The following is a 25,100-nucleotide window of genomic DNA, read 5'->3' on the forward strand; positions in this document are numbered from 1 at the left end:
ACATACAGAATCACTGGATCCACTGAGTAAAAAATATTAGGCTAACTGAGAATTATTATGGCATCATAGGCAAAAAGCTGTGTTTTATCTTATCCCATCTTTGAAAATAATGGTATTATTACTTCAAAAAGGCACGTGTTTTCAAAAAGGACAAAATATGTTACCTTTGTAATAACAATAATGACCTTTTCCTTCTCTTTCAGACATTTGCTTCATCATTGTTTCCAGGCTTTGATGGATCATGGTGTGAAAGTTGCTTCAGTCTTAGCCTACTCATTCAGTAGACGGTGCTCTTACATAGCAGAATCAGATGCTGCAGTAAAGGAGAAAGCCATTCAGGTCGGCTTTGTCTTAGGTAGGTAATGGTGAAATAGACGAGTGTTTTGTCCTGTGACATGACTCAGAATTAAACCTGCTGGCATTAAAGGATTCTCCCAGTACATTCCCAAAGTCAACATAAGGAGGTTATGAGAAAAACATCAAAAGAACTAGGTGTGATACATTGAACATTAACTTTGTGCTATGGGCTATACTATGCATTTAAATACTATGTTTCAAAAAAAATCCTCATGAAATTCCAGTGATGTGATGGTATTAATAGCATTTTACAAATGAGGAAATAGACTCAGAAAAGTTGAGTAACTTGCTCAAGTCACATAGTAATGGAGCTAAGTTTAGAGCCCTGTGGGTTTGTGATTCCAACCACTTACCTTCCCACTGTGTCAAACTGCTACCAACCTCTTTCATAGCTGTGACATGGGGCAAAGTTCCTTTGGGACCTGAGTTTTCCCATCTCTAAAATGAGGGTAAATCTGCATTCCTCATGGGCATATTCAAGAATATTGAAAACATAAATGGAAAAGGATTCTAAAAAGATTTTTATGCTACACATACAGAAAACTATTGTTTAACTTTTGCGTAACATTTTAATATGCCTTTTATAAATTATTTACATAGGTAAATATGTTTCAGGCAATTATTATTGAAGTTATTGCTACCCTTTTTTGTCAAATATTTATTTTGAAATGATTGTGGATTCACTGACACTATCAAAACCAGGAAATTGACACTGGTTTAATAGTTTTACCTAGACTACAGACCTATTAGGTCAACCAAAACGTCTGTTCGAGTTTTTCCGTAACATCTTACAGAAATACTCAAAGGAACTTTCTGACCAATCCAATATTTAACATTCATTGGTTTTTATATATACTCATTTGTGTGTGTGTTTAATTTAAATGTAGTTGACCTGTAATATTATGTTGGTTTCAGGCATACTGCACAATGATTTGGAATTTGTGTACATTATGAAATGATTGCATGACAAGTATCGTCCCCATACAAAGTTATTACAGTAATATTGACCATGTTTCTTAGGCTGTATGTTACATTCCTGTGGCTTATTTATTTTCTCACTGGAGGTTCATACCTCTTAATCCCCTTCACCTATTTCACCCCATCCCCACCTTCTTTCCCTGGCAACCAGCTGTTTGGTTGGTGTATTTATGACTCTATTTTCGTTTTGTTTTGGTTTTAGATTCTACATATAAGTGAGATAATATGATATTTTTCTTTCTCTGACTTAATTCATTTAGCGTGATACCCTTTAGATTTATGTGTTGTTGCAAGATTTCTCCTTTTCAAAAAAATTGTGATTGGGTAGTACTCTATGTGTGTATAAATGTATCTCATACCTTTTTTATCCATTCATCTATTGATGGATATTTAGGTTGCTTCCATATCTTGGCTGTTATAAATAATGCTGCAGTGAACATTGGGGTGCATGTATCTTTTTAAATTAGTGTTTTTGCCTTTTTTTGGGTAAATACTAAGAAGTGAGACTGCTGGATCATATAGCAGTTCTATTTGTTATTTTTTGAGCAAGCTTCATCCTGTTTTCCATAGTAGCTGTGCCAGTTTACAATCCTACAAACAGTGCAGGAGGGTCCTCCTCGTGAATACTTGTTAATTGTTGTTCTGTGGTAATAGCCATCCTGACAGGTAGGGGGTGATATCTCATTGTGGTTTTGATATGCATTTCCCTGATATTTAGTGATGAGAAGCATCTTTTCATGTGTCTGTTGGTCATCTGTAAGTCTTTTTTGGAAAAATGTCTGTTCAGGTTCTCTGTCCATTTTTAACTGGAGTGTTTGATTTTTGAGTTGTCGTGTGTGCTTTTTCTATGCAGTTGATTCCATGTAAGTATTTATATAACCACCATTACCATCAGGATACAGGACTGTCCCATCATCACATTCTACCATTCTTTTTTAAAAAAATTATTTATTTTAATTGGAAGATAATTGCTTTACAATATTGTGATGGTTTTTGCTATACATCAACATGAATCTGCCACAGGTATACATGTGTCATCCCCCCCATCCTGAACCTCCCTCCCACCTCCCTCCCCACCCTGTCCCTCTGGGTTGTCGCAGAGCACCAACTTTGGATGCAATGCTTCATGCATCAAACTTGCCCTGGTCGTCTATTTTACATATGTCTACCATTCATTTTTAACTTCTCACATTAACGTGTATGTCTCTTTCTCTCTCGCATGTCCACATATATTCTTCACCAACAAGTTTTCATGATCATTTCCTTCAATATTAGAGAAAAATTTTTGTAGTGGTCATAGACAGTTTGCTGGAGGAATTCAACATTCTTTTCCGAAAAGAATTTTCAGCATTTATCCTTTGATAGTCCCATGGACTATAAATTGCAACACAGAATTATGACTTAAGAATGTCTGTTAACAGTAGATTGTTTGTGATCTTAATGAATGTTAATATTGACATCCATTTAGTCCTAGATGGTCATGTAAAAATCTGTGTGGGAGATTTTTAGTATCAAGGAAGATGAAAGGCAGGAAGGCTAATATTCACTGAGCTCTTCTGTTGTCTTTACACTCATACCAATCTGCCCTCTGTAAGGAGCCAGATTGAACAACTATATTATCAGTCTTGATCCTAAAATTACTGAAACAGTGAAAAAACTTCATACCAGAAGTCTATGTGATGTATACTTTTTTTTAAAATTGCAGCTTTATTGAGATGTACTTCATGGGGCATGCAGTTTACCCAAAGTATACAGTTCAAAGGTTTTTAAACTTAAGATCCCACAAGCCGCCCGGTCATCGCGAAGCTGGGATCCTGCTCCAGTGGTACGGGTGCCTCAGAGTTCTGAGAAGAGGGCTCGTGGGTCTAGAATCTTGACCTCTAGGAGGGGCACCTCAGTGACTAGTTGTTTGATGGGATACTGTGAATCTAGATCTGTAAGTGTTGGAAATCTGCAACTGGAATTGACTTACAGAGATGAATTGCACTGCCAGAGTAAAGAAGCATAACCTTTGGGCACTGTTAGCAGAGCCCATTCTGACAGAAACCGGAAGGTACTGGGGAGTGTCTCTTACTCCTGCAGGCTTACAGCCTTCTCTCTAATGCCTTCTTTGGTAGAGACTACCAGGGAACCAACTGGCAAAGGAGAAATGTGATAATAGAGTCCTAGCCGTGTATCATCAGACAGCCTAGAAGGGTTGGTTTGAAGCTGAAAAACATGATAGCCTAATAACCAGCACAATGCCCAGTATGTTGAGAGGATGAGTAGGAGATTGCTTAATATGAATATTATAATCTCATTAATCCAGTCATTTAGTGAGCACCCTAAAATAATAATCATATTTAGGAGAAGAAATATTCTAAAGCACACTTCTCCCCATTTAAAATATTTGTTTCATTACACACAATTAAACATAAAACACCAGACTGAGCAAAATATTTTTTCTTCAACCCAGCTCCTATTGACACTATTAAGACTAGTTGGCACGATCAAAAAATGTATTAAACCACTAGGAGGGGGTCATGAGCCTCAAAAAAGATGAACAGTATTCTAAGGAAGTGATGCCCAGATGCTCAGTGCATTAGGACTGTTGAAGGACAGCAATTTGATTTTTTGCTAAAAAAAAAAAAAAATTGACATGATCTAGCACTACTGTTTCTTTTTATCTGTGTGTCCTCTGTAATGTGGTTTATTGTAAGAAGATGAAGTTTATTTGATTGAAAAGTTAACATTAACCCTGCATGATGAAAATGTTAGAAAAATCACTAAATATAGTGGCTAATTAACTGGAAAATGTCAGTGGAATATTTTTAGAGGGTTAAAACTCTTGATTCCTTATTCAGGGTGTCAACTTGGATCTAATGCCGCTAGTTTGTTTGAAAGTTTTTTTAAAATTTCATAGTTGGTGTCTTTGTTTTGGACTAGAAAACACAGGTTTTTTCCATTTTAGATAACGTTCATGGTAAGCATGCTTTCAGGTGATTGTTAAATTATCTGAAGATTTTGGTTTCTCTTGTCCTCAGGTGGCTTTCTTTCAGATGCAGGCTGGTACAGTGATGCCGAGAAGGTTTTTCTGTCTTGCCTTCAGTTGTGTACTCTACACGATGAGATGCCTCATTGGTTTCGTGCAGTAGAATGTTGTGTGAGGTAAGTTGGAGCGGTCCTGTGTTACATGCTGTAATGGTGTTAGTGGCTTTTCTAGTTCTAGCTCATCTAAGCGAACTCCAACATTTGATCAACCTTCTGAGATGACATTCATGTGTCAGTTTCACTAGTCTGGCCTCCTGTCTCTCATCTCCAAAACAGAGTTATCTTGCTACAGACAGCTTAGATTGAAGTATTATGAACCAGACTGTGTGTTATATATATCTCTTTTCTTTGTCATAGACCTCGTTTGTTCATTCATTCAACAAATATTTATAGAATGCTGTACTAGGCACTGGATGCTTGGAGAAGAAATATACTTTTTTTTTCGGTGTTTTTTTGTTTGCTTGTAACAAACAAATGTTTGTTTACATTTCTGGAATCATACATAACCTGATTAATATTTTACTTATAAATAACTTCTTGAAAATTCATTTTTTAACAGATATACTTAAAGGCAAGCAAATTCAGAAGGACTCTGTGCTTTTATGATCTTTATTTTTTTGTACATGTAGCATTTAGTTTTAGCTGTTTTCATGTAGGTTTTCTCTTGCCCCCCTCCCCCAATTTGATTTGACATTTCTTTAAAAGAATTTTTTTAATATATAAAACTAAAGGAAAGTTGAAATAAAGTTAAAAAAATAATGAAAATTCTGTCATAAGTTAACCAGAGTCTGGTCAATTTACTGAATTTATTATATTTTTACTGAATAAGTGATGATATTTCTTATGTATCTTAGAAATGAGTTAATTAAATCTGAACCTCTTGAGAGCTGGAATATAGGTTCTTTTACATAAAACCATTGTTGATTTATGTTAACATTTACTAATGCTCTCTGCTCAGTCTTTTGAGGTTATTATACTGTTTTATACAGGGCTCACTTGTGTTAGACAGAACTTCAAATCCTGAAGTATAATGTGGAAACTTAGTTATAAATAATATTTTAGAAGCTTAGGACAATTGCCCAGAGATATTTTATGATATATTATAGTAATAATTGCAACCCCAATAATTGTAGCCCACCAAGTTCTTCTGTCCATGGAGTTCTCCAGGCAAGAATACTAGAGTGGGTAGCCATTCCCTTCTTCAGTGGAATCTTCCTGACCCAGGGATCGAACTCTAGTCTCCAGCATTGCAGGCAGATTCTTTACCATCTGAGCCACCAGGGAAGCTCCAATAATAATAATAATAATTGTGTGCAGAAGCTATAAAGGGATTGGTTATTGGGCCTATACTTTGTAGTACTGATAAAAAATAATCTGTGTCATCTTTCCTCTCCACTTCTGCCTAGGAATAGGAGACTTGACTATATATCATGGGATTTTAGGGGCTAGCTAAATGTTTCTTTGTGTATGAACTAGTTAACTTAGAATTTTAAAAATCCATTTTGTATGATGTCATTGTAGATTCCTCTTTCATAGCAGGCAGTCTTTTGACCTACAGGTATAACATTTTCTTATATATGCTTGCTTTTTACTCATGAAGTCAGATTTATTTCTTTTGGATATCTAACATTTCTCTTGTCTGTCTGATTTTAAGGCTCTTATATAAATTTTACATCAATATAACCAAAAGATTTTGTTTTCTCCCAGGACTAGGGTCCTCTTCTCTTTCCTGTTTTTTATTAACTTTAGCATGTAGCTCATTATGTTTGTAAATGTTACAGGCAAGGAGAAGGGCAAAAGGCTCATGCCAGCTGAGTTCTTTTTTTCAGACAGAAAAAATAGTTTTCCTAGAAGCCTAGGCCTGTCTTCCTTGCTTACCTCTCTTCGAAACTAGAAAGCTGGGACAGACTCTGCATATCCTCCAACCGGTATAACGTGGTCTAGGGAGCAGAACGTTTTTAATTGTGCATTTTACTGCTCCAAATGAACTCATGGGTCTACATTAAGGAAGGAGGAGAGGGGAAAATATTGGATAGGTTACTTTAATTCAGTTACTGTTTTGGCTGTCTTTAGAACAAACACATATGAGTAGAAAAAAGCCTGTGCCAAGAAACAGAACTGTTTGTAACACTAGCTTACTGCCTGTATACCTAGACATCTTGTTCTTAAGAATTTGAAATTTCAGAATAAAATTGGCTCCTGCACAGCTATACTTGATAAATTCTTGGTCATGATAGGCATACATAAAATTTTTAGTATTATAGTAGTATTGTTTGAAAAAAAGATTAAATTATTCTTAGCTTTAGAGTTGGGAAAACTCTGTTTTGGAGAACAGATGCTAATGAAATCCTTTAGCCAGCCCCAGGAGTTTTGAGCCTAATCTAAGAGTGTGTTTTTAAATTTAATAGCACAAAATCAGTTTCTAATTGGGGTGGAATGAAAGCAGTATAGAGCAGATGTTGGAGAATCATCTTGTCAAACCTGGTACCATTTCTCAGTCTTTGTTTTTTTCCTTGAAGACACGACTTAGTTTCTTTTACTTTAATTTTTCTATTTAATAATTTTGTTCTGCGTATGCCTGTGTCAATTACCAAACAAATCGAAAACATTCAGAAATCTATGAAGAAGAAAATAAATATGATCTGTAACCCTGCTGCCCAGAAATAACCACAGTTATTATTTTGGTATATTTTGGGGATTTTAAGTGAAAAATTGAACTTGCCAAACCGAGAGGAAAAGACTTGAATCTAGATTGAAGAAAGAACCCTGAGCCCTAGGAAGATGAATTTCTTGAAATCTAAGAATAAGTAGAAATTAGAAGCTAGGAGACAATAGCAGTATCTCAATTACTCTGAAAATACTATACAACATTTAGGATAAAATTCAGATTTTTAAGTGTATAGAGACCAAATATACCTCCATGTCTTTTTCCTAAGGAAAACAGTCAAGAAATTTCTCTAACCAGACAAAAGTTCAGTAATAGCAAATCTCAAGGTAGGGGAAGATAGTGTAGAAACGTGATAAATAGTGAGCATTGTAATATATACTAGACATAATGGAGTAGAAAGAGCATGAAGAACAAATTGTGAATTTGTAATATGTCTTATATAAGGATTTTTTTTTTTCAAACTGGAAATGAAAAGGAAATTATAGAAATGAAAAAACAGGGATTTTCCTAGTGGTTCAGTGGCTAAGACTCCAAGCTCCCAGTGCAGGAGGTGTGGGTTCAGTCCCTGGTTGGGAAATAGATCCCACATGCTGCAACTGAAAGATCCAGCGTACCACAAGGAAGATCAAAGATCTGAGTGCCTCAGCCAAGACCTGGGATAGCCAAAGAAATAAGTGTTTTTTAAAATAAGGAAATAAATTCTCAGTTACCACCTAAATGTAAGATGATTTTCTTTTTCCACCTGAAAATTGAAGAGTTGCCTTACAAAGCCCCTCTTATTATGTGATGTTCTTTCAAGTCTGTTGTTTTAAACAACAAAATACTATTTGGGAAAGAAATGTTAACTTGAAAACTTAGCCTGTGCCAGCATCAGGAAACTCAAGAGATAACCTGCCCGAATTTTTTTTTTAAGAAAGTAATGAAGAACTTCCCTGGTGGTCCGGTGGTTAAGAATCTGCCTGCCAATGCAGGGGAAATGGGTTCGATCCCTAGTCTGGGAAGATTCCACATGCCCTGGGGCAGCTAAGCCCATGCTCCACAACTACAGAGCCTGTGCTCTATAGTTCATGTGAGGCAACTACTGAAGCCCAAGTGTCAGAACTCCTGAAACCATGTGCTGTAACTCCTGAAGCCTGTGTGCTCTGGAGCCCGTGCTCCACAATGAGAGAAGCTACTGCAGTGAGACGCCTGCGCACCGCAGCTAGAGAAAGCCTGCAAGCAACAAGGAAGACCCCATGCAGCCAAAAAGAAAGAAAGAAAGTATTGGAATTTAATACGTTAAGAATTACTCTGGAAATCATAGCCTTATAGTTGTGTTAGGTATCTTTATTAACTGGCTTCTTGAATATTTCTTTGAAATGTAATGGATTAAGTGACTTGGTTGCAGAAATTATGGATGTCCACTTGTCTTAGGCAGAAGGAAAAAGCCCAGTGGTCTTAATTCTTTGCAAATGGTTGATGGTGCCTTTGGATAAAATTTCTAGTGACATTATACCAGGCTCAAAAGTGCTGATTTGCAAACAAGTGAAAATGTTTTACTCTGAAAAACTGTTAGGTGATTCAAAAAGTAGTTTGATGATGAAAATAAATGTTTTAAGATGCATGTGAACAGTTTAGTAACATTTCATAAATTGCAAGGAAGAAAAGTTTTAAAATTTTAATTTAGGTTTAAAATATTTATAACATAAAGATGATTTAAATATTAGAGATTTCAAAATTTTATCATATATATCCCTAAAACTTAGTATGTTCAAGTTGGCAGAAAACCTTTTTGGATGGAAGGTGGAGGCTGATGTTGTTATGTTCAGGTTGCTTTATACTGGGCATATATGATAGCCTATTTTAAAAGTATGTATTTGGAAAAATGTAGTACTATAAGGAAGTATTATAAAAGTCTCATCTTGGTGCAGGGAATATGAATGGCTGTCATTATTTAATGTTCAAACATTGTCAGTGCTTAGGGAGGGGTATTTAATAAATTGATTAATGGAAAAACATGATAGACATTCCAAATTAGAATAGTGAGAGTAGAGTGGTAAGAACGATTGAAGACTTGTCCAAGCAAGATACAAGCAAAGAGAATAGAGGACATAACTAAGTATGATAAATGAAAAATGTGAAATAAAATCAAATACAAGTGGCATTACAGTACATGTAAACGGGCTCAATTCCCCTCTCTAGAGACAGTGACTGCCAAGAAGGTGAAACAATGAAACCCGGCTATATACTGTTAAAAGAAAATAGCCTCAAACAGTAATATCAACAATAAAAGCAGAATTCAGTATAAAAAACCCATTAGTTAATTAAAAAGGATGTTGATAATAAAACGTACAATCCACAAACAAAAAGGTCACAAACCCAGGTATCAGCCCTCTATGGCTTGGACAGAGGAGTTTGGCGGGCTACTGTCCATGGGGTCACAGAGAGTCAGACCTGACTGAGCATGCACACGCATAGGCACGTAAGCAGTACACTGTAAAAATACAAAGAATTTGATTTTAAAAATATATGTAAAAGTCAAGTATCTCCAAAGTAGGTTAATTCAGAATTCATAGAGGTTATCAGGGTACTAGGTTTTCCCCATCTTTTCACTCCTCTAATCTCCAGTGGTTGTAAGAATGCTCCTGTGGTTTGAGGTATCCCATGCAGATTCCGCATTGTCCAGCAGAAGAAAGACTGTATTTTATCTCTGATGACAAAAGAGCCTTTCTTGGAAACCACCAAGCTGACCTCTTGTGTCTCATTAGGCAGAGCTAGATCATTTGTTTACCTCTGAATCAGTCACTGGCAATCTGAATAGGATCGCTATGTTAGGATTGGCTTAAACGATCAGCTTAAACTAATGATTTACTCATGAGTCCTACAAGAAAGGAGTCAGTGCCTCACAAAATCAGGGTTCTACCAATAAGCATGAGATGAGGAAAATGCCGTGGTTAGGGAACCAGCAGCATCTGTCTCCTCTCACAGTGCTTTGCTCCCCCATTTAAAATTAAAACCACACCAGATAGGTATTTATTAGAAATACAGAGTTACCTAAACTGACCCAAGAAAAAAATAGAAATTCTTAATGAAATCTAGAGCAAATTGATTGAATCAGAAAAGTCCAGGACCAGAAGGAAAATTTTTAAAATAATTTTTTAAAAAATGTGGCAAAACTAGAATCCTCATGCATTGCTAATGAGAATGTAAAACGGAGCAGCTGCTATGGAATAGTTTGGTGGTTTTTTTAAAACATGAACACAAAAATTACCATATTACCCAGCAGTTTCAGCCTTAGGTATATATATCCCAAAGAATTGAAAACTGGGATGCAAACAGGTAACTGTATGCTAGTGATCATTGCACAATGTTTCACACTGGTCAGAACGTAGAAATGACTCAAGTATCCGCCGACAAAAGAACCCTTGAGCAACGTGGGTTTGAACTGTTGAGTGTCCACTTAATACACAGATTATTTTTCAGTACATACATAATACAGTACTACATGGTCTACTGTTGGTTGAATCCATGGATACAAAGGCCTGACTGTAAACTTATATGAGAATTTTTTTTTTTCTTTACTGCCCTAAAGGGTCAGTGCCCCAACCTCCAAATTGTTCAAGAGTCAGTTGTGGATATACAGCAAAATAATATTCAACCAATTTTGATATATGCTACAATATAGGTGAGTTTTGAAAGTAATATTCTAAGTGAAATATGACAGATACAAAACCACAAATACTGTATGATTTTACTTAAATATCTAGAATAGATAAATTTATAGAAACAGGTAGATTGAGGTTACCAGCAGCTGGGGGATATACAGAGAGAATGGGAAGCTATTGTATATTATAGAGTGTCTGGGGTGATGAAAATGTTATGGAAATGCAAGATGATTCATTAAAAAATACACTTGGATGAGCGGGAGAGAATTTTTTTTCCCCCTTCACGTTTACTTTTAACATACTTTGGTCATGTCTGTCTAAAACTAGTTATCTTGCTCAATCTTATAGTAGATATATTTATAAACTAGTGGCCTTTGACCAGGGGTTGTGAAGTGAAAGTCGCTCAGTCGTGTCTGACTCTGCGACCCCATATACTGTCCATGGAATTCTCCAGGCTAGACTACTGGAGTGGGTAGCCTTTCCCTTCTCCAGGGGATCTTCCTGACGTAGGGATCGAACTGGGGTCTTCTGCATTGCAAGCAGATTCTTTACCAACTGAGCTATCAGGGAAGTAGTGTGGCTTTTAGATTTGTATATTTTCCACTTCAAACAATGAGTAACTTAATTAATTAAATGGTTGCTTTTGATAATAGCTATTAATCAAGTAGCTATGATTTTATGTTGTCATAAAAATAAAATATCGTGGGACTGTGGGTATACGGGAAGTCTGTTTATCTTCTCAGTTTTGCTGTGAATCTAAAACGGCTCTAAAAAATAAAATCTATCTTTAAAAAATATTAAAATAAAGACTGTGCTTAATGGTTATGCCACGTTTGGAGAACCTTGAGAGCCTGCCTTTTCCTTAGGCTGAACACTGCGATAGAATTAGATCCTTGGTTGCACCAGAAGTTTCTTGGATCCTGCATCCTGCTCATTGTAAGCCCAGATGAACACACAGACCCTGAAGAGTCTACATATGTTGAGTTTGCCCTTTTGTTTCAATAGATAATCAGCAGAGACTGGAGAAAATATCAAGCTGTGCTTTTTCTAGCATGAAATACTTAGTTTGCTACCCCCATCATATTCCAATTACTAATTTTCAGAAACTTACTTTTAGGGAGACTACCTACAGTGAAGTTTGCTGGAAATGCAGTTACTAGTATTGTAGAAATGACTGGTGAGCATGTTTCATTCTCTAAATTTAATTTTTTTTCCTCGTTCAGCTATTTGGATAACTATCAAATCTGTATTTTCTTATACCAGTCCTTTTTTCTCAAGGTTTTTTTTTTTTTTTTTCCCTGGACTGTTGTAATATCTTCTGTTGTGGGTTGCCTTACCTCCAGTCTTGGCTTTACTGTAATCCATTCTGCACACTATAACCACAGCTGTCTTTCTAAAATTTTACTATTTAATATGGTAACCATTAACCACATGTGACTATTTAACATTAAGAATTAAAAGTCAGTCCTAAGTCACACTGGGCATATTTCAGATACTCATTAGCCACTTGTGGCTACTAAATTGAGTAGAGCAGATATGGAACATTTCAGTTGGTTTTATTAGACTGTGTTGTCCTACGGCATAAATAATCTCACTCACTTTGGCAGCCAGAGTGCCTTACTATGTCAAATTAGACCCTATAAAAATCTTTGTTTTCTCTACTTTGGACTTCCCTGATAGCTCAGTTGGTATGCAATGCAGGAGGCCCTGGTTCGATTCCTGGATCAGGAAGATCTGCTGGAGAAGGGATAGGCTACCCATTCCAGTAGTCTCGGGCTTCCCTTGTGGCTCAGCTGGTAAAGAATCCGCCTGCAGTGTGGGTGACCTGGGTTCAATCCCTGGGTTGGGAATATCCCCTGGAGAAGGGAAAGGCTTACCCACTCCAGTATTCTGGCCTGGAGAATTCCATGGACCATATTGTCCATGGGGTCGCAAAGAATCAGACAGGACTGAGCAACTTTCACTTTCACTTTTCTCTACTTTTATCTCTCTTCACATAATCCATTATTCATGATATTCCAGGCATGTTGGCTTTCTTACTATTCTTTGTTTATGATAGAATTATTTTCCCTTTCTCAGGGCCTTTGCACTCGTTTGGAACATGTTTCCCAAGATCTGCACATGATTACCTCTTACATTTAAGTGTCAGCTCAGATGTTATATCTACAGACAGAGGAGAATTCTTCTGTCTGCCCTAAGCCCCTCCTTTAAGAAGGTTTTGATCATATAACCCTATTTTTTATCGTCTTCATAGCATTTATCGTCTTACTTATTGATGTCTGTCTGCCTACCTTAATACACCATTCCCCACTAGAATGAAGTTCTTTCCCTTCCAGTTGTCCTGAGATGTAACTGATATACAGTACTGTATACATTCAAGATGGTGTGCAACACAGTGGTTTGACTTAGATACATTGTGAAGTGATTATCACAAGTTTAAGGAGCATCTGTTACCTCATGTAGGTTCAGTATTAAAGAAATACAAAAAATTTTTTCCTTGTGATGAAAATTCTTGGGATTGACACTTAACAACTTTTATATGTTTAACATACAGTAAAGTTCTTTTATCATTAAATTAACATCCCTCATACTTATGACTGGAAATAGTAACTTTTGTGTGCCTTCGTCCACTTCCTCTCCCCCTACCTCCCCCCTTTGCTAATCGCAAATCTGATCTCTTTTTCCATGGGTTTGTTTTTAACGTATAATTGATCCACAATACTCTTGTTAGTTCCTGTTACACAACATAGTGATTCAATATTTCTATATAACTCAAAATGATCACCAGATAAGTCTATAGTTACATTGTGTGACCATACAGAGATTTTACAAACTTATTGACACTATTCTCCATATTGTAAATGACATACCTGTGACTCCTGCAGCGAGAAGTTTGAACCTCTCAACCTTCTTCACGTGTTTCTTTCTGTACCCCATTCCCCTCTGGCAACCACCTGCTCATTCTCTGTCTGTAACTCTGTTTCTGTTTGTAATGTTCATTTGTTTTTTAGATTGCAAGTATAAGTGAAGTCATTCAGTATTTGTCTTTCACTCTGATTCATTTCACTTAACATAATACCCTCTAGGTCCATCCATGTTATTGTAGATGGCAAGGTTTCATTCCTTTTTATGACTAATACTCTATTGTGTATATATACCACATCTTCTTTATCCATTCATCTATTGATGGGCGCTTCGGTAGCGCCCATATTTTGGCTATTGTAAATAATGCTGCAGTGAGCATAGGGGTGCATACCTCTTTTCTAATTAATGTTTTTGTTTGGATGAATACCCAGGAACTTCTGTCCATTTTTTAATCAGGTTCTTTGTTTTGGTGATGTGTGGATTCTTTGTATATTTTGGATATTAACCCCTTATCAGATACATTGTTTGCAAGTATCTTCTCCAATTCCATAGGTGATCTGAATTGGTTTTTGATAATTTCCTTGCTGTGCAAAAGCTTTTTAGTTTTATGTGTTCCCATATATTTACTTCTGCTCTTGTTTCCCTTGCCTGAGGAGACAAAAAAAATTACTAAGATTGATGTTAGAGAGCTTACTACCTATGTTTTCTTCTAGAAGTTTTATGGTTTCAGGTCTTACACTTAGGCCTTTAATCTGTTTTGAATTTAGTTTTGTGTATAGTGTGAGCAGGTAGTCCAGTTTGATTATTTTGTGGGTTACTGTCTAATTGTCTCAACACCATTTATTGCAAAGGCTGTCTTCCCCATTATATATTGCCTGCATAGTTAGAATGAAGCTCCTGATGGTCATAAATTCTTTCTCTCTCTACTAGATTTCACTTTTTTTTCATTGTGGCAGGGATCATTGCAAACTCTGGGTTATTAAATGAGCAATTTGTCAAGTGACAGTGTCTCTTAATTTTGTATTACTTTAGCATGAGAAGTCTGTATACCAAAACATATTTTTTTCTACTTTTATATTTCTGGTTTAAAATATAAATCCAATCAACTCATCTGATAATTACATATATTTTTTCTTCAAGTTGAAATTTTGGGGTTTCCCTGGTGATCAGTGGGTAAGACTCCATGCTGCCAGTACAGGAGGCCCAGGTTCAGTCCCTGGTCAGGGTACTGGATCCTGCACACCACAGCTAAGAGAGAAAAAAAAAATCCTGCATGCCACAAGTAAACATCCCACATACTGCAACTCAGACCTGTTCAGCCAAATAAATACTAAGATAAATAAATGGGGGAAAAAAAGAAATTTGGTATCATGGAAGGTACTTCATTCAGAATGTTGGATTAACCTTGTTGCTGTTGTTCAGTTGTTTAGTCATCACTCTTTGCGACCCCATGAACTGCAGCAGGTCAGGCCTCCCTGTCCTCCCAGAGTTTGCTCAGACTCATATCCATTGGGTCATTGATGCTTTCTAACCGTCTCATCCTCTGCCACCCCTTTCTCCTCTTTCTCTCAGTCTTTCTCCATATCAGGGTCTTATTTGACTCTTGGTATCAGGTGGCCAAAGTAATGGAGCTTCAGCTTTAGCATCAGTCCTAACAGTGAGTATTCAGGGTTGATTTCCTTTAGGATTGACTCGTTTGATCTCCTTGCAGTCTAAGGGACTCTCAAGAGTCTTCTCCACCATCACAGTTCCAAAGCATCAGTTCTTTGGCACTCAGCTTTCTTTATGGTCCAAGTCCCCGGTCTATACACGACTACTGGAAAAACCATAGCTTTGACTATACATACAGACCTTTGTCAGCAAAGTGATGTCTCTGCTTTTTGATACACTGTCTAGGTTTATCATAGCTTTTCATCCAAGGAGCAAGCATCTTTTAATTTTGTGGCTATATATAGTCACAGTGATTTTGGAGCACAAGAAAATCTATCACTGTTTCAACTTGTCCCCCATCTATTTGCCATGAAGTGATGGGACTGAATGCCATGGTTTAGTTTTTTGAATGTTGAGTTTTAAAGCCATCTTTTTCACTTTCCTCTTTAACCTTCATCAAGAGGCTGTTTAGTTCCTCTTTGTTTTCTGCCATTAGAGTGATATACTGTGTTGTTTTATATGAGGGTTTTAGTCTTTTCTAAAAGCAGTTAATTGTATGGTGAGTGTTGGAAGGATGCACATTGTGTAATGTTCCACCTTATTGAATAATCCTGATGATTCAGAATTACTCTTTTTATTTTTGCCTGCTCTGAGTCTTACTTGTGGCATGTTGGATCTTTCTTTGCAGCATATGGGATCTAGTTCCCTGGCCAGGCATCAAACCTGGGCCCCCTGCCTTGGGAGCACACACAGTCTTAACCACTGGACCACCAGGAAAGTCCCCCAAAGTACTGTCTTTTAGAATAGATTGGTGATTGCCTAGGGGGAGGGAGAAGGATGAATTGGGAGTTTGGGATTGGCAGATGCAAACTGGTGTATATAGAATGGATAAACAACAGGTCTTACTGTATAGCATAGGGAATTATGTTAATACAATATAGTAAATCAACTATACTTCACTTTTTAAAAAACAATAGTAAAATTACTCTCTTTTTTCCTGACTATACAACAGAAAGCTAGAGATCAGAAGATTGTTACCATCTCTCTCATCTTGGGTCATTGATATGTTAGTATATTTGGAATAGATACAAAAGTTAGATATTAAGTATCTGGGTTTCATTTAATACTCCTGAAGAATGCTTCCTAACCTCTCCATAGTTGGTTTTCTTTCTCTTTTTTTTTTTAACTTGGTTTTCATTCATTTATTTATTTTCCACTTGGTTTTCTTTTAAATGATGTTTATACCTTGTTCCCTCTCAGAGCTGAGCATTTTCATAAAATTGTATTGGCATGATATATGGACATAATGTTTTAGCCAACATCATAATAGATTCTTAAATATATGTCAGGTCCTCACAGTGTTCTGTCTCATATGTGGTTCGTACAGATGTATAGCCTGTTGCTATCTTGACCTCAGTCTGACCTAAAGCATTTTACTACTCTTACATATCACTAGATAATCAGCATGGTTTTGCAGATACTTGTGTGTAAAAAATTCTGTATTTTTCCATCATAGAGGATAAAGGTTATGAAAGAAAGAACTGGCAGTACCACAGTTTTCAGTGAACTTGTCTTACTAGAAAGATAATTGAATTAAGCATTTTTATAAAGCAACAAAAAGGTTGCAGAATATACTAGAAAAAAGAATGGAAAGTAATGATAGGTAATAGGATTTCATGTTGATCTTTATTGTCTTCATTATTTTCCAGATCTCTTATAATAAAACTGTATTACTTTGGGATTTGAAACAAAGAGAGTTTTAAGTAATACATGTAGTACATGACAAGTGCACAAAGTATACAAAATATTTAGAGAGGATAAGGAATCAACATTGGATCAGATTAATCACCGGTAGCTTTCTGGGATGAACATACACTTCTTTCTGTGTGTAGTCAGTCCCAGCTTGGGCCAGACAGTTGTTTTCCAGTAGTGCCTCGTTTCTTCTGTCTGGTGACCTTAACTCATTTGGGTGCTATGTAGCCATCTGTAAGAGGTTACCAAGTCTACCATACAGAAAATAGCTATCAGAAATAGGCTCATATTATTTGTGCAATTGCAGATTGCTTCATGTGCGAAATGGAAACTGCAAATACCATTTGGGTGAAGAAACGTTTAAGTTAGCTCAGACATATATGGATAAACTCTCAAAACATGGCCAGCAAGCAAACAAAGCTGCACTCTATGGAGAACTGTGTGCACTCCTGTTTGCAAAAAGTCACTATGATGAGGTGAGTGTTTTGAAGTATATTTCATTATAACCAGTAAGTATCTGTTAAGCTGAAAATAAGTCATATAACCTCATATCTGTCTTAATCTCATTTTCAAATAATGGGTTTACTTAAAGCAATATACATTTGTAATGGAATATTTTAAATAGGCAAAGGAGTATTCTGTGAGATGGATTTTAAACATACACATGTACAATTTTACGTTTGTTTTTAATTTGACTAAATGTACTTCTGCCTAAATTATTTTGACAGTGTGCTCTGTTAAATGAACCTTTAGTGGGTGCTTTATTATTGGTTGTGTAGCTCTGGGTGAACTCTCATAAATTGAAGGCATTCATTTCATTGGGAACCTAGATTTTATTTATACTTTAATTGCATTGTTTTGCTTCTATCTCTGAGTTATCAGAAAGTAGTAGCCTCCATTTTGGCTTTATACTGTTAAATTAAGGCTTTGGTGCTAACGAATACATAGTTGAAAAGTGAACTGTGTGGGCTTAACTCTTTTACAAGGTTACTTTATTTATGGAAGAATATCATAATTATTTTGCACTGTCAGATAGCTGTCATTTAGCTTTAATATTTTAAAATTGCCCTAATGTCAATTTTTGCCCTGCAATGTAAAAATATATATATATATATATATATATATGTTCCACATTTAAAGGAAAGTTACCATTAGAAGTGAAATTAGAGAATTCTAGAATAACTGTAAAGTGGTGTTTACAACCCCAAAGCTAGGATCATCCCGCTTTTAATATTTATCAAAGAAGGCATTATCAAAGAACGTTGGAAGTGTTGAACTTGTTGAAGTGTATGGTGAGAGTTTGTTAAGTTTTTTAAGAAACTGCCAGATTGTCTCTACCAGCATACGTTCCCACCAGGAAGAAGCGAGAACTCCTGTTACTCCATACCCTTGCCAGCATTCGATGTTAGTGTTGTAGATTTTGGCTGTTCTAAGAGGCATGCCTCATCGTTTACATTAACTGTTTTTCAAAGCTTAATATTTCATTCTAAGATGAGTAAGTGCTGAGGATCTAATTATAGCATGCTGACTGTAGTTAATACTGTATGTATATTTGAAGTTTCCTAAGAATAGCTCTTAAATGTGCTCATCACACATAAAAAAAGAGAACACTGAGGTGATGCATGTGTTAATTAGATTGATTGTGATACTCATTTCACAGTATGTATGTATATCAAATCTTGTACAATTTAAATATATACAATTTTTGTCAATTATACTTCAGTAAAGTTGGGGGGAAACTTTTTTTAGTCATCAAGCTTATTTGTTAAAATCTAAAATCCTAATCAGCATGCCTGCATTTTCTCAGGAGGTTTATATATTTTTTCTGGTTCTTTTTGATGCTGAATTCTTGTGTCTGCTGAATTAGTTCTGTTGATGAATTGTTTTGCTGCCCCTTTTATGCAGTAACTGTTCCCAAGCGTGTCAGTCTAGATATAGAATTTGGCCGTTTTCTGTTGTTTTACACACCAAAAACAAAGAACCCCATTCACAAAAGGCCTTTGTGTGGACAGCCTTTATGGAAATGAGAATGAAGTAAACAGCAATGGTATTTGCCTGCCTGAAAAGTTCTTCTGGGAATTCCCTGGCGTCTGGTGGTTAGAACTTTGGCATTTCCACTGCAGAGGACCCAAGTTCAGTCCCTGGTGAGGGAACTAAGATCCTGCAAGCCATGAGGCATGGCTAAAAAAAAAAAGTTCTTTAGGTGCCCCACCATGACCATCCTTTATCTCTCCACATATGCCCTCCTCATCTTGGCCGTCTCTGATTGCTCTTTCATTGTTTCTTTTCATCTCTGTTTCTCATACTCCCCTGCATCCTTCTTTCTGTTCTGTAAAGTAAATCATGTCTTGCCATTTTTTACTCCTGTACTCAGCTCCAGGCCCATCTTCTTCTGTCCAGACTCAACAGTGTATTCAGTGGAACAGAAATATCTTTTATTCACCAGTTTCCACTTTATTTACCAGCAGTTACTGTTTAAGTGACAGTTTTTTTCTTTCTGAACATTTGAATTGGGGGGTGTTATACTGGAGAAGGAAATGGCAACCTACCCCAGTATTCTTGCCTGGAAAATACCATAAACAGAGGAACGTAATGGGCTACAATCCATGGGGCTGCAAAAGAATCATTCACGACTTAGCAACCAACAGCAACATACTATATTTTATTCATGATCTTTGGAATTCGCTGCACATTCATGAGGAACATTTAAGTCTAGAGATGTTTCTCGTGTAATTTTGATAGTTTATAAATTTGTCATTGATACCTACAGAAAAGTACACAAATCTTGAGGATATAGTTTGATGCATTATCACCATATTCTGCTCTGAGTCCATATAGTCTAGGATATACCAAGATAATACCAACCTCCAAACAGCACTGACTTGGAATAACACCAGTTGATTCCTTGCTCATGTTGCTTCATGTCTTGGTCTGTCTGTGGCTCTGCTTCACATCATATCTACACGTTGATCAAAACCCACATGTTGTGGAGCGGCCTCTGTCTAGAACTTTACCAGCATTGGAGCAAAGGCAAAAACAGTATGGGGAAGGAATTACTGGTTCTTAAAGCTTTCTCCTAGAAATGGCACATTTCACATGAACTCTGCTTATATTTTAATTAATATTTTGGCCAAAGGAAATCTTAATGTGAAAGGGAAGTTTATCTTTCCTCAAGCTGCTGCTGCTGCTGCCAAGTCGCTCCAGTCATGCCCTACTCCATGCGACCCCATAGATGGCAGCCCACCAGGCTCCCTGGTCCCTGGGACTCTCCAAGGCAAGAACACTGGAGTGGGTTGCCATTTCCTTCTCCAATGCATGAAAGTGAAAAGTGAAAGTGAAGGCGCTCAGTTGTGTCCGACTCTTAGCGACCCCATGGACTGCAGCCTACCAGGCTCCTCCGTCCATGGGATTTTCCAGGCAAGAGTACTGGAGTGGGGTGCCACTGCCTTCTCCGTATCTTTCCTCAAAGAGGGGCAGTAAATATTTTAAAAGCAGTATTACAATTTACCACAGATTTTACATTCTTACTGGGGCAAAATCAGCTTATTTAGTATCTTACAAACCAGGTGTTTTTTAACCCAAATCATTTTTGCTTATTTTTTCCTGTTTTGTTTTTGCATCAAAATTGCTTCTGAAGAGTTAACATCTTTTAGGTGGAATGAAAGAGATGGAAGCTTATAGAAGAAAACAAATGTTTACTTTCTAATTTTCAGGTGGTTTTCCCCACATTTTTATGATCCTTTTGTAATACTTTTTGTTTCCTTGAAGCAGTTCTTACTATCCAGAATAATTCATTTTGCTTCCCCACCCTCCACCCTACTAAGCACTAGGGGATGAACGACATTCTATTTTTGTCCCCTACTAGATACCTAGGCCCTAGCACATTGTGTGACACTGTCTCAAAGAGGTGTTGTGTTGGTTAACTGTATCACTGCACATAAAATGCTTAGAACAATAGCTAGCACAAAGTGAGCACCCAACTACACAAGCAATTGTAGTAGAACAATATCACAAAGAAGTGTTACAGTAGGGGGAGGAAAGGACAGGAAACCTTGTCTGGAGCTGAAACCTGAAGGACAGCTTAGGTGGTTTAGGGGGTTGGAGGAAGGAGGGGGATGTATCGTAAGGCAGAGGAAATGGTATGTGCAGAGGCTCTGGGACAGAAAGAACATGCTTCTGATGTCCTGAATGTGTGTCACATATCCAAAGAAAAATGTAACAAGCATACTTTAAAGAAAACTCAGCCTCTGAGAGGAAATTTTAAGTGTAAATATTTTGTGTGTCTCCCTTATTCAGGTACTTGAAAGCTTGCGGGAAAAATTCTTAAGCATTTCATTGAATACTGTCAATTTGATACATCACAGGGTTTGCTCTTCTGTAAATTTTTTTAGGCATACAAATGGTGCATTGAGGCAATGAAAGAAATCACAACAAGCTTACCAGTCAAAGTCGTGGTGGATGTTTTAAGACAAGCTTCTAAGGTAAATATAATGTTAAAATTATTAAATGGATTATAGAGTTTAATAAGCTTCAAATTTGTGTTAATTAACCTACTGTTTGGGGGCTTCCCTGGTGGCTCTGCCTGCCAGTGCAGGAGACACAGATTTAATCCCTGATCTGGGAAGATCTTTTGAAGAAAGAAATGGCAGCTCACTCCAGTATTCTTGCCTGGAGAATCCCAGGGACAGACGAGCCTGGTGGGCTGTAGTCCATGGGGTCGCAAAGAATCAGACACAACTGAGTGACTGAACAGCAACAGCCACCACCTGCTATTTAAAAAATTAAGTGTTGCATACTCATGGATACCAACATCTATTTTCTAAATTTTTCTGCTCAGTTTCAGGAATCTGGCTTCTTCTTAAACCTTTACAGCAACCTGAATTCCTTATGCCATGATTGTATGGGCTTCGGTCACTTTTCTGCTAAAGGATATCCTAGTATTAAACCTTTCAGTCACAGTATTGCAGTCTCACAGTGTGATAGCTTTCTGTTCTTGACCTGATAGGCAATACTTAACATGGTGTTTCTTCTTACTGGGTAAAAAAAACAGAATGAATTAAGTCTTTGAAATCATTTAGTAATATTTTTAAATTGCTGCTTTAGTAAACTGAAGCTTTAAAGCATTGATATAATTTTCAGATATAGTATTTCCCAGAGCTTTTCCATTTTGAATATTCCACTTTGGCTGGTTTTACTTATGGAAATTTCAGTTAGAGGAATTTTTCTAAAATGACAGATTTAGAAGAGTCTTAAGATTTCTGTAAAATTTATTAAGTCATTTTAGAGCAAGTAAATAGCATAAATATTCAGGTAATCATTAGAGCTAGAAGAGACAGTAATATGTTTTTTAATTTAAAACATTGAATATGCATTTAGTATAAAAACAGCTTAATTTATGTGCAAGATTTATATTTCTGTATTTAAATGATACTTAAAGTCTACTGACTTTCCCATGAATCAGAACATTTTAAGAAGTAATAGGAATACTTGGAATTCTGTGCATTTAAAGATTATTAGATGGAAAACTTCCAGATAGTTTTAAGCTACTGGGATATAAATAAGTACTTTAGGAAATAATGGTGAACCCTCTCCCCCCACCCCACCCCCCACTATTTTATTTTATTTATTTATTTTTAGATGTAAATAACATATTTAATTTTTTTGATAGAATTGAAAGCAGGTTTGTTCCCCAACAATCTAGATGGAAAATGCCCTTTCCCATGAAGTTTTCTACGTATAGATAAATACGCTCACCAAAAAGCACGTCTTTGAAATACTATTAACTTCATTAATGTCTCTGTGCCTCAGTTTCATTCTCTTTAAAATGGGAATTTTGAAGAGACCTTACTTGTAGAGTTTTCCTTTCATTAAATGAAGCAGAGCATGTAAAACACCCAGGACATTGCTTAGTAGAGCTAAGCAATGTATTTCATTTAGTCTTTTTTTTTTTTTTTCCCCTAGACTACAGAGCTAGTCATCAAGACAGTATGGTACTGGCACAAAGACAGAAATATAGATCAGTGGAACAAAATAGAAAGCCCAGAGATAAATCCACACGCCTATGGACACCTTATCTTTGACAAAGGAGGCAAGAATATACAATGGAGAAAAGACAATCTCTTTAACAAGTGGTCCTGGGAAAACTGGTCGACCACTTGTAAAAGAATGAAACTAGAACACGTCCTAATACCACACACAAAAATAAACTCAAAGTGGATTAAAGATCTAAATGTAAGAACAGAAAGTATAGAGCTCCTAGAGGAAAACATAGGCAAAACACTCTCTGATGTAAATCATAGCAGGATCCTCTATGACCCACCTCCCAGAGTAATGGAAATAAAACCAAAAATAAACAAATGGGACTTAATTAAACTTAAAAGCTTTTGTACAACAAAGGAAACTATAAGCAAGGTGAAAAGACAGCCTTCAGAATGGGAGAAAATAATAGCAAAGCAAATAGTTGCTTTGTCAGAAGCAACTGACAAAGAATTAATCTCAAAAATATACAGGCAAACCCCCTCCCCCCCCCCACTATTTTAATAACATGTAAGAATGGGAATATATGAGTTTTTTAAGATACCTTTGTTATAACAGTTTAGTTCTGGGCATGACTGAAAATTTTAAGTTTTATAATTACTCAGGATATATACACATCTGTTTATAATGGAATTTTCAAATACTTGGAAGGAAAGAAATTACAAATAGATCCATTCTATTTATGTTTGAAGATGTTTTTTTCTTTTTAACCATTGTAGTTTGAATATATAAATCGTATTTGTTTTAACACATTCATTAACTGTTTGTGAGTTATTTAACAATTTTTCATTTCATCTTTAGGCTTGTGTTGTAAAACGTGAATTTAAGAAAGCAGAGCAGTTAATTAAACATGCAGTGTATTTGGCACGGTACGTGATTGTTATTAAAAATACCATTTAAAATTGTTTCTCTCTACTTTATATCCTAATAGTTTTGTATCTTTTTATAGGGATCATTTTGGATCCAAACACCCAAAATATTCTGATACACTGCTAGATTATGGGTTCTACTTACTCAATGTAGATAATATCTGTCAGTCTGTTGCAATTTATCAGGTATGTTAATAGTTACACTTTTTCTTTCAACCTAAATTGACTTGCTGACCTATAATTTGTTTATGGTGTATAAACTACTCTCAAAAAATAACTTTTTCAGAGCCCCTTCTCATATATGGCACACCATTATTTTACTAAATAATAACAGAAGTAAAACTTAACTTCTTTAGGAATTAAAGAAGTAAAACTTCTTAAGACTTACTGTTTTAGGAATTAAAGAGGCTCATCTAGGGAAAAAGTTTGGAGTTGTGGGTCAGTATTTAGTAGTTTTCAATTTTTTCATTTACCCAGATGATGTCTTTGTTGTTACTTTAGCACAAATCATTATAGTGCCTTTGTAGTAGCAAGAAGGGTAGATAACAGTTATTTTAGGCCTTAGTCAATCTTAGGTACATGATTTGTTATGCCATCACTCTGGACAAGGTATCCCTGATTTTATAGTTTATTTCTGAAAAGGATATAGAGAAAAAACACTAATGTAATTCCTAAGACATATGAATGACTTTTATTAGTAAGCCATTGCCTTTTAATTCAGACTTACTCTTCAGAAAATCAAGCCGTGAGTGACTTTTATGTTCTGTTGTGACCTAAATTTGGAGAAGGAAATGGCAACCCACTCCAGTATTCTTGCCTGGAGAATCCCATGGACAGAGGAGCCTAGCAGGCCATGGTCCATGGGGTCGCAGAGAGTCAGACACGACTGAAGCCACTAAGCATACATGTGCTCTAACTACAGCAGAACTTTTTTCCAAAACTGATGGGGTTGAGTATATAAAATATATATTTAGGTCACTAGACTGCTTAATTTAACTAGGTAGTGTTTTCTAAGCATTCACAGTATTATCAGTTGTTTTCTTGACTCTTTCAGGCAGCCCTTGACATTCGGCAGTCAGTGTTTGGTGGCAAAAATATTCACGTAGCAACAGCTCATGAAGACTTGGCGTATTCCTCTTATGTTCACCAGTATAGCTCTGGGAAATTTGACAATGCGCTGTAAGTTCTACTTTCCTTTTCATGAGGAATTAAATGCTATTGCTATTTTGTTTTGTTTTGCTTTTTCCCTAA

At 36.3% G+C, this 25,100-nt stretch overlaps 1 protein-coding gene across 1 annotated transcript in view; it reads left to right on the forward strand.

Moving 5' to 3' along the window:
* The window catches only part of APPBP2 (amyloid beta precursor protein binding protein 2), a 60,113-nt gene that overhangs the window by 20,961 nt on the left and 14,052 nt on the right, over positions 1–25,100 (forward strand). The window contains exons 3-9 of the mRNA XM_061390260.1: positions 204–355; positions 4,359–4,482; positions 17,252–17,420; positions 21,336–21,425; positions 23,782–23,849; positions 23,930–24,035; positions 24,904–25,028. Of these exons, the coding sequence (XP_061246244.1) occupies positions 204–355; positions 4,359–4,482; positions 17,252–17,420; positions 21,336–21,425; positions 23,782–23,849; positions 23,930–24,035; positions 24,904–25,028 (834 nt within the window). The remainder of the gene's footprint in view (positions 1–203; positions 356–4,358; positions 4,483–17,251; positions 17,421–21,335; positions 21,426–23,781; positions 23,850–23,929; positions 24,036–24,903; positions 25,029–25,100) is intronic.

Source organism: Bos javanicus, chromosome 19 (assembly GCF_032452875.1).
Source record: "Bos javanicus breed banteng chromosome 19, ARS-OSU_banteng_1.0, whole genome shotgun sequence".
Taxonomy (NCBI): Eukaryota; Metazoa; Chordata; class Mammalia; order Artiodactyla; family Bovidae; genus Bos; species Bos javanicus.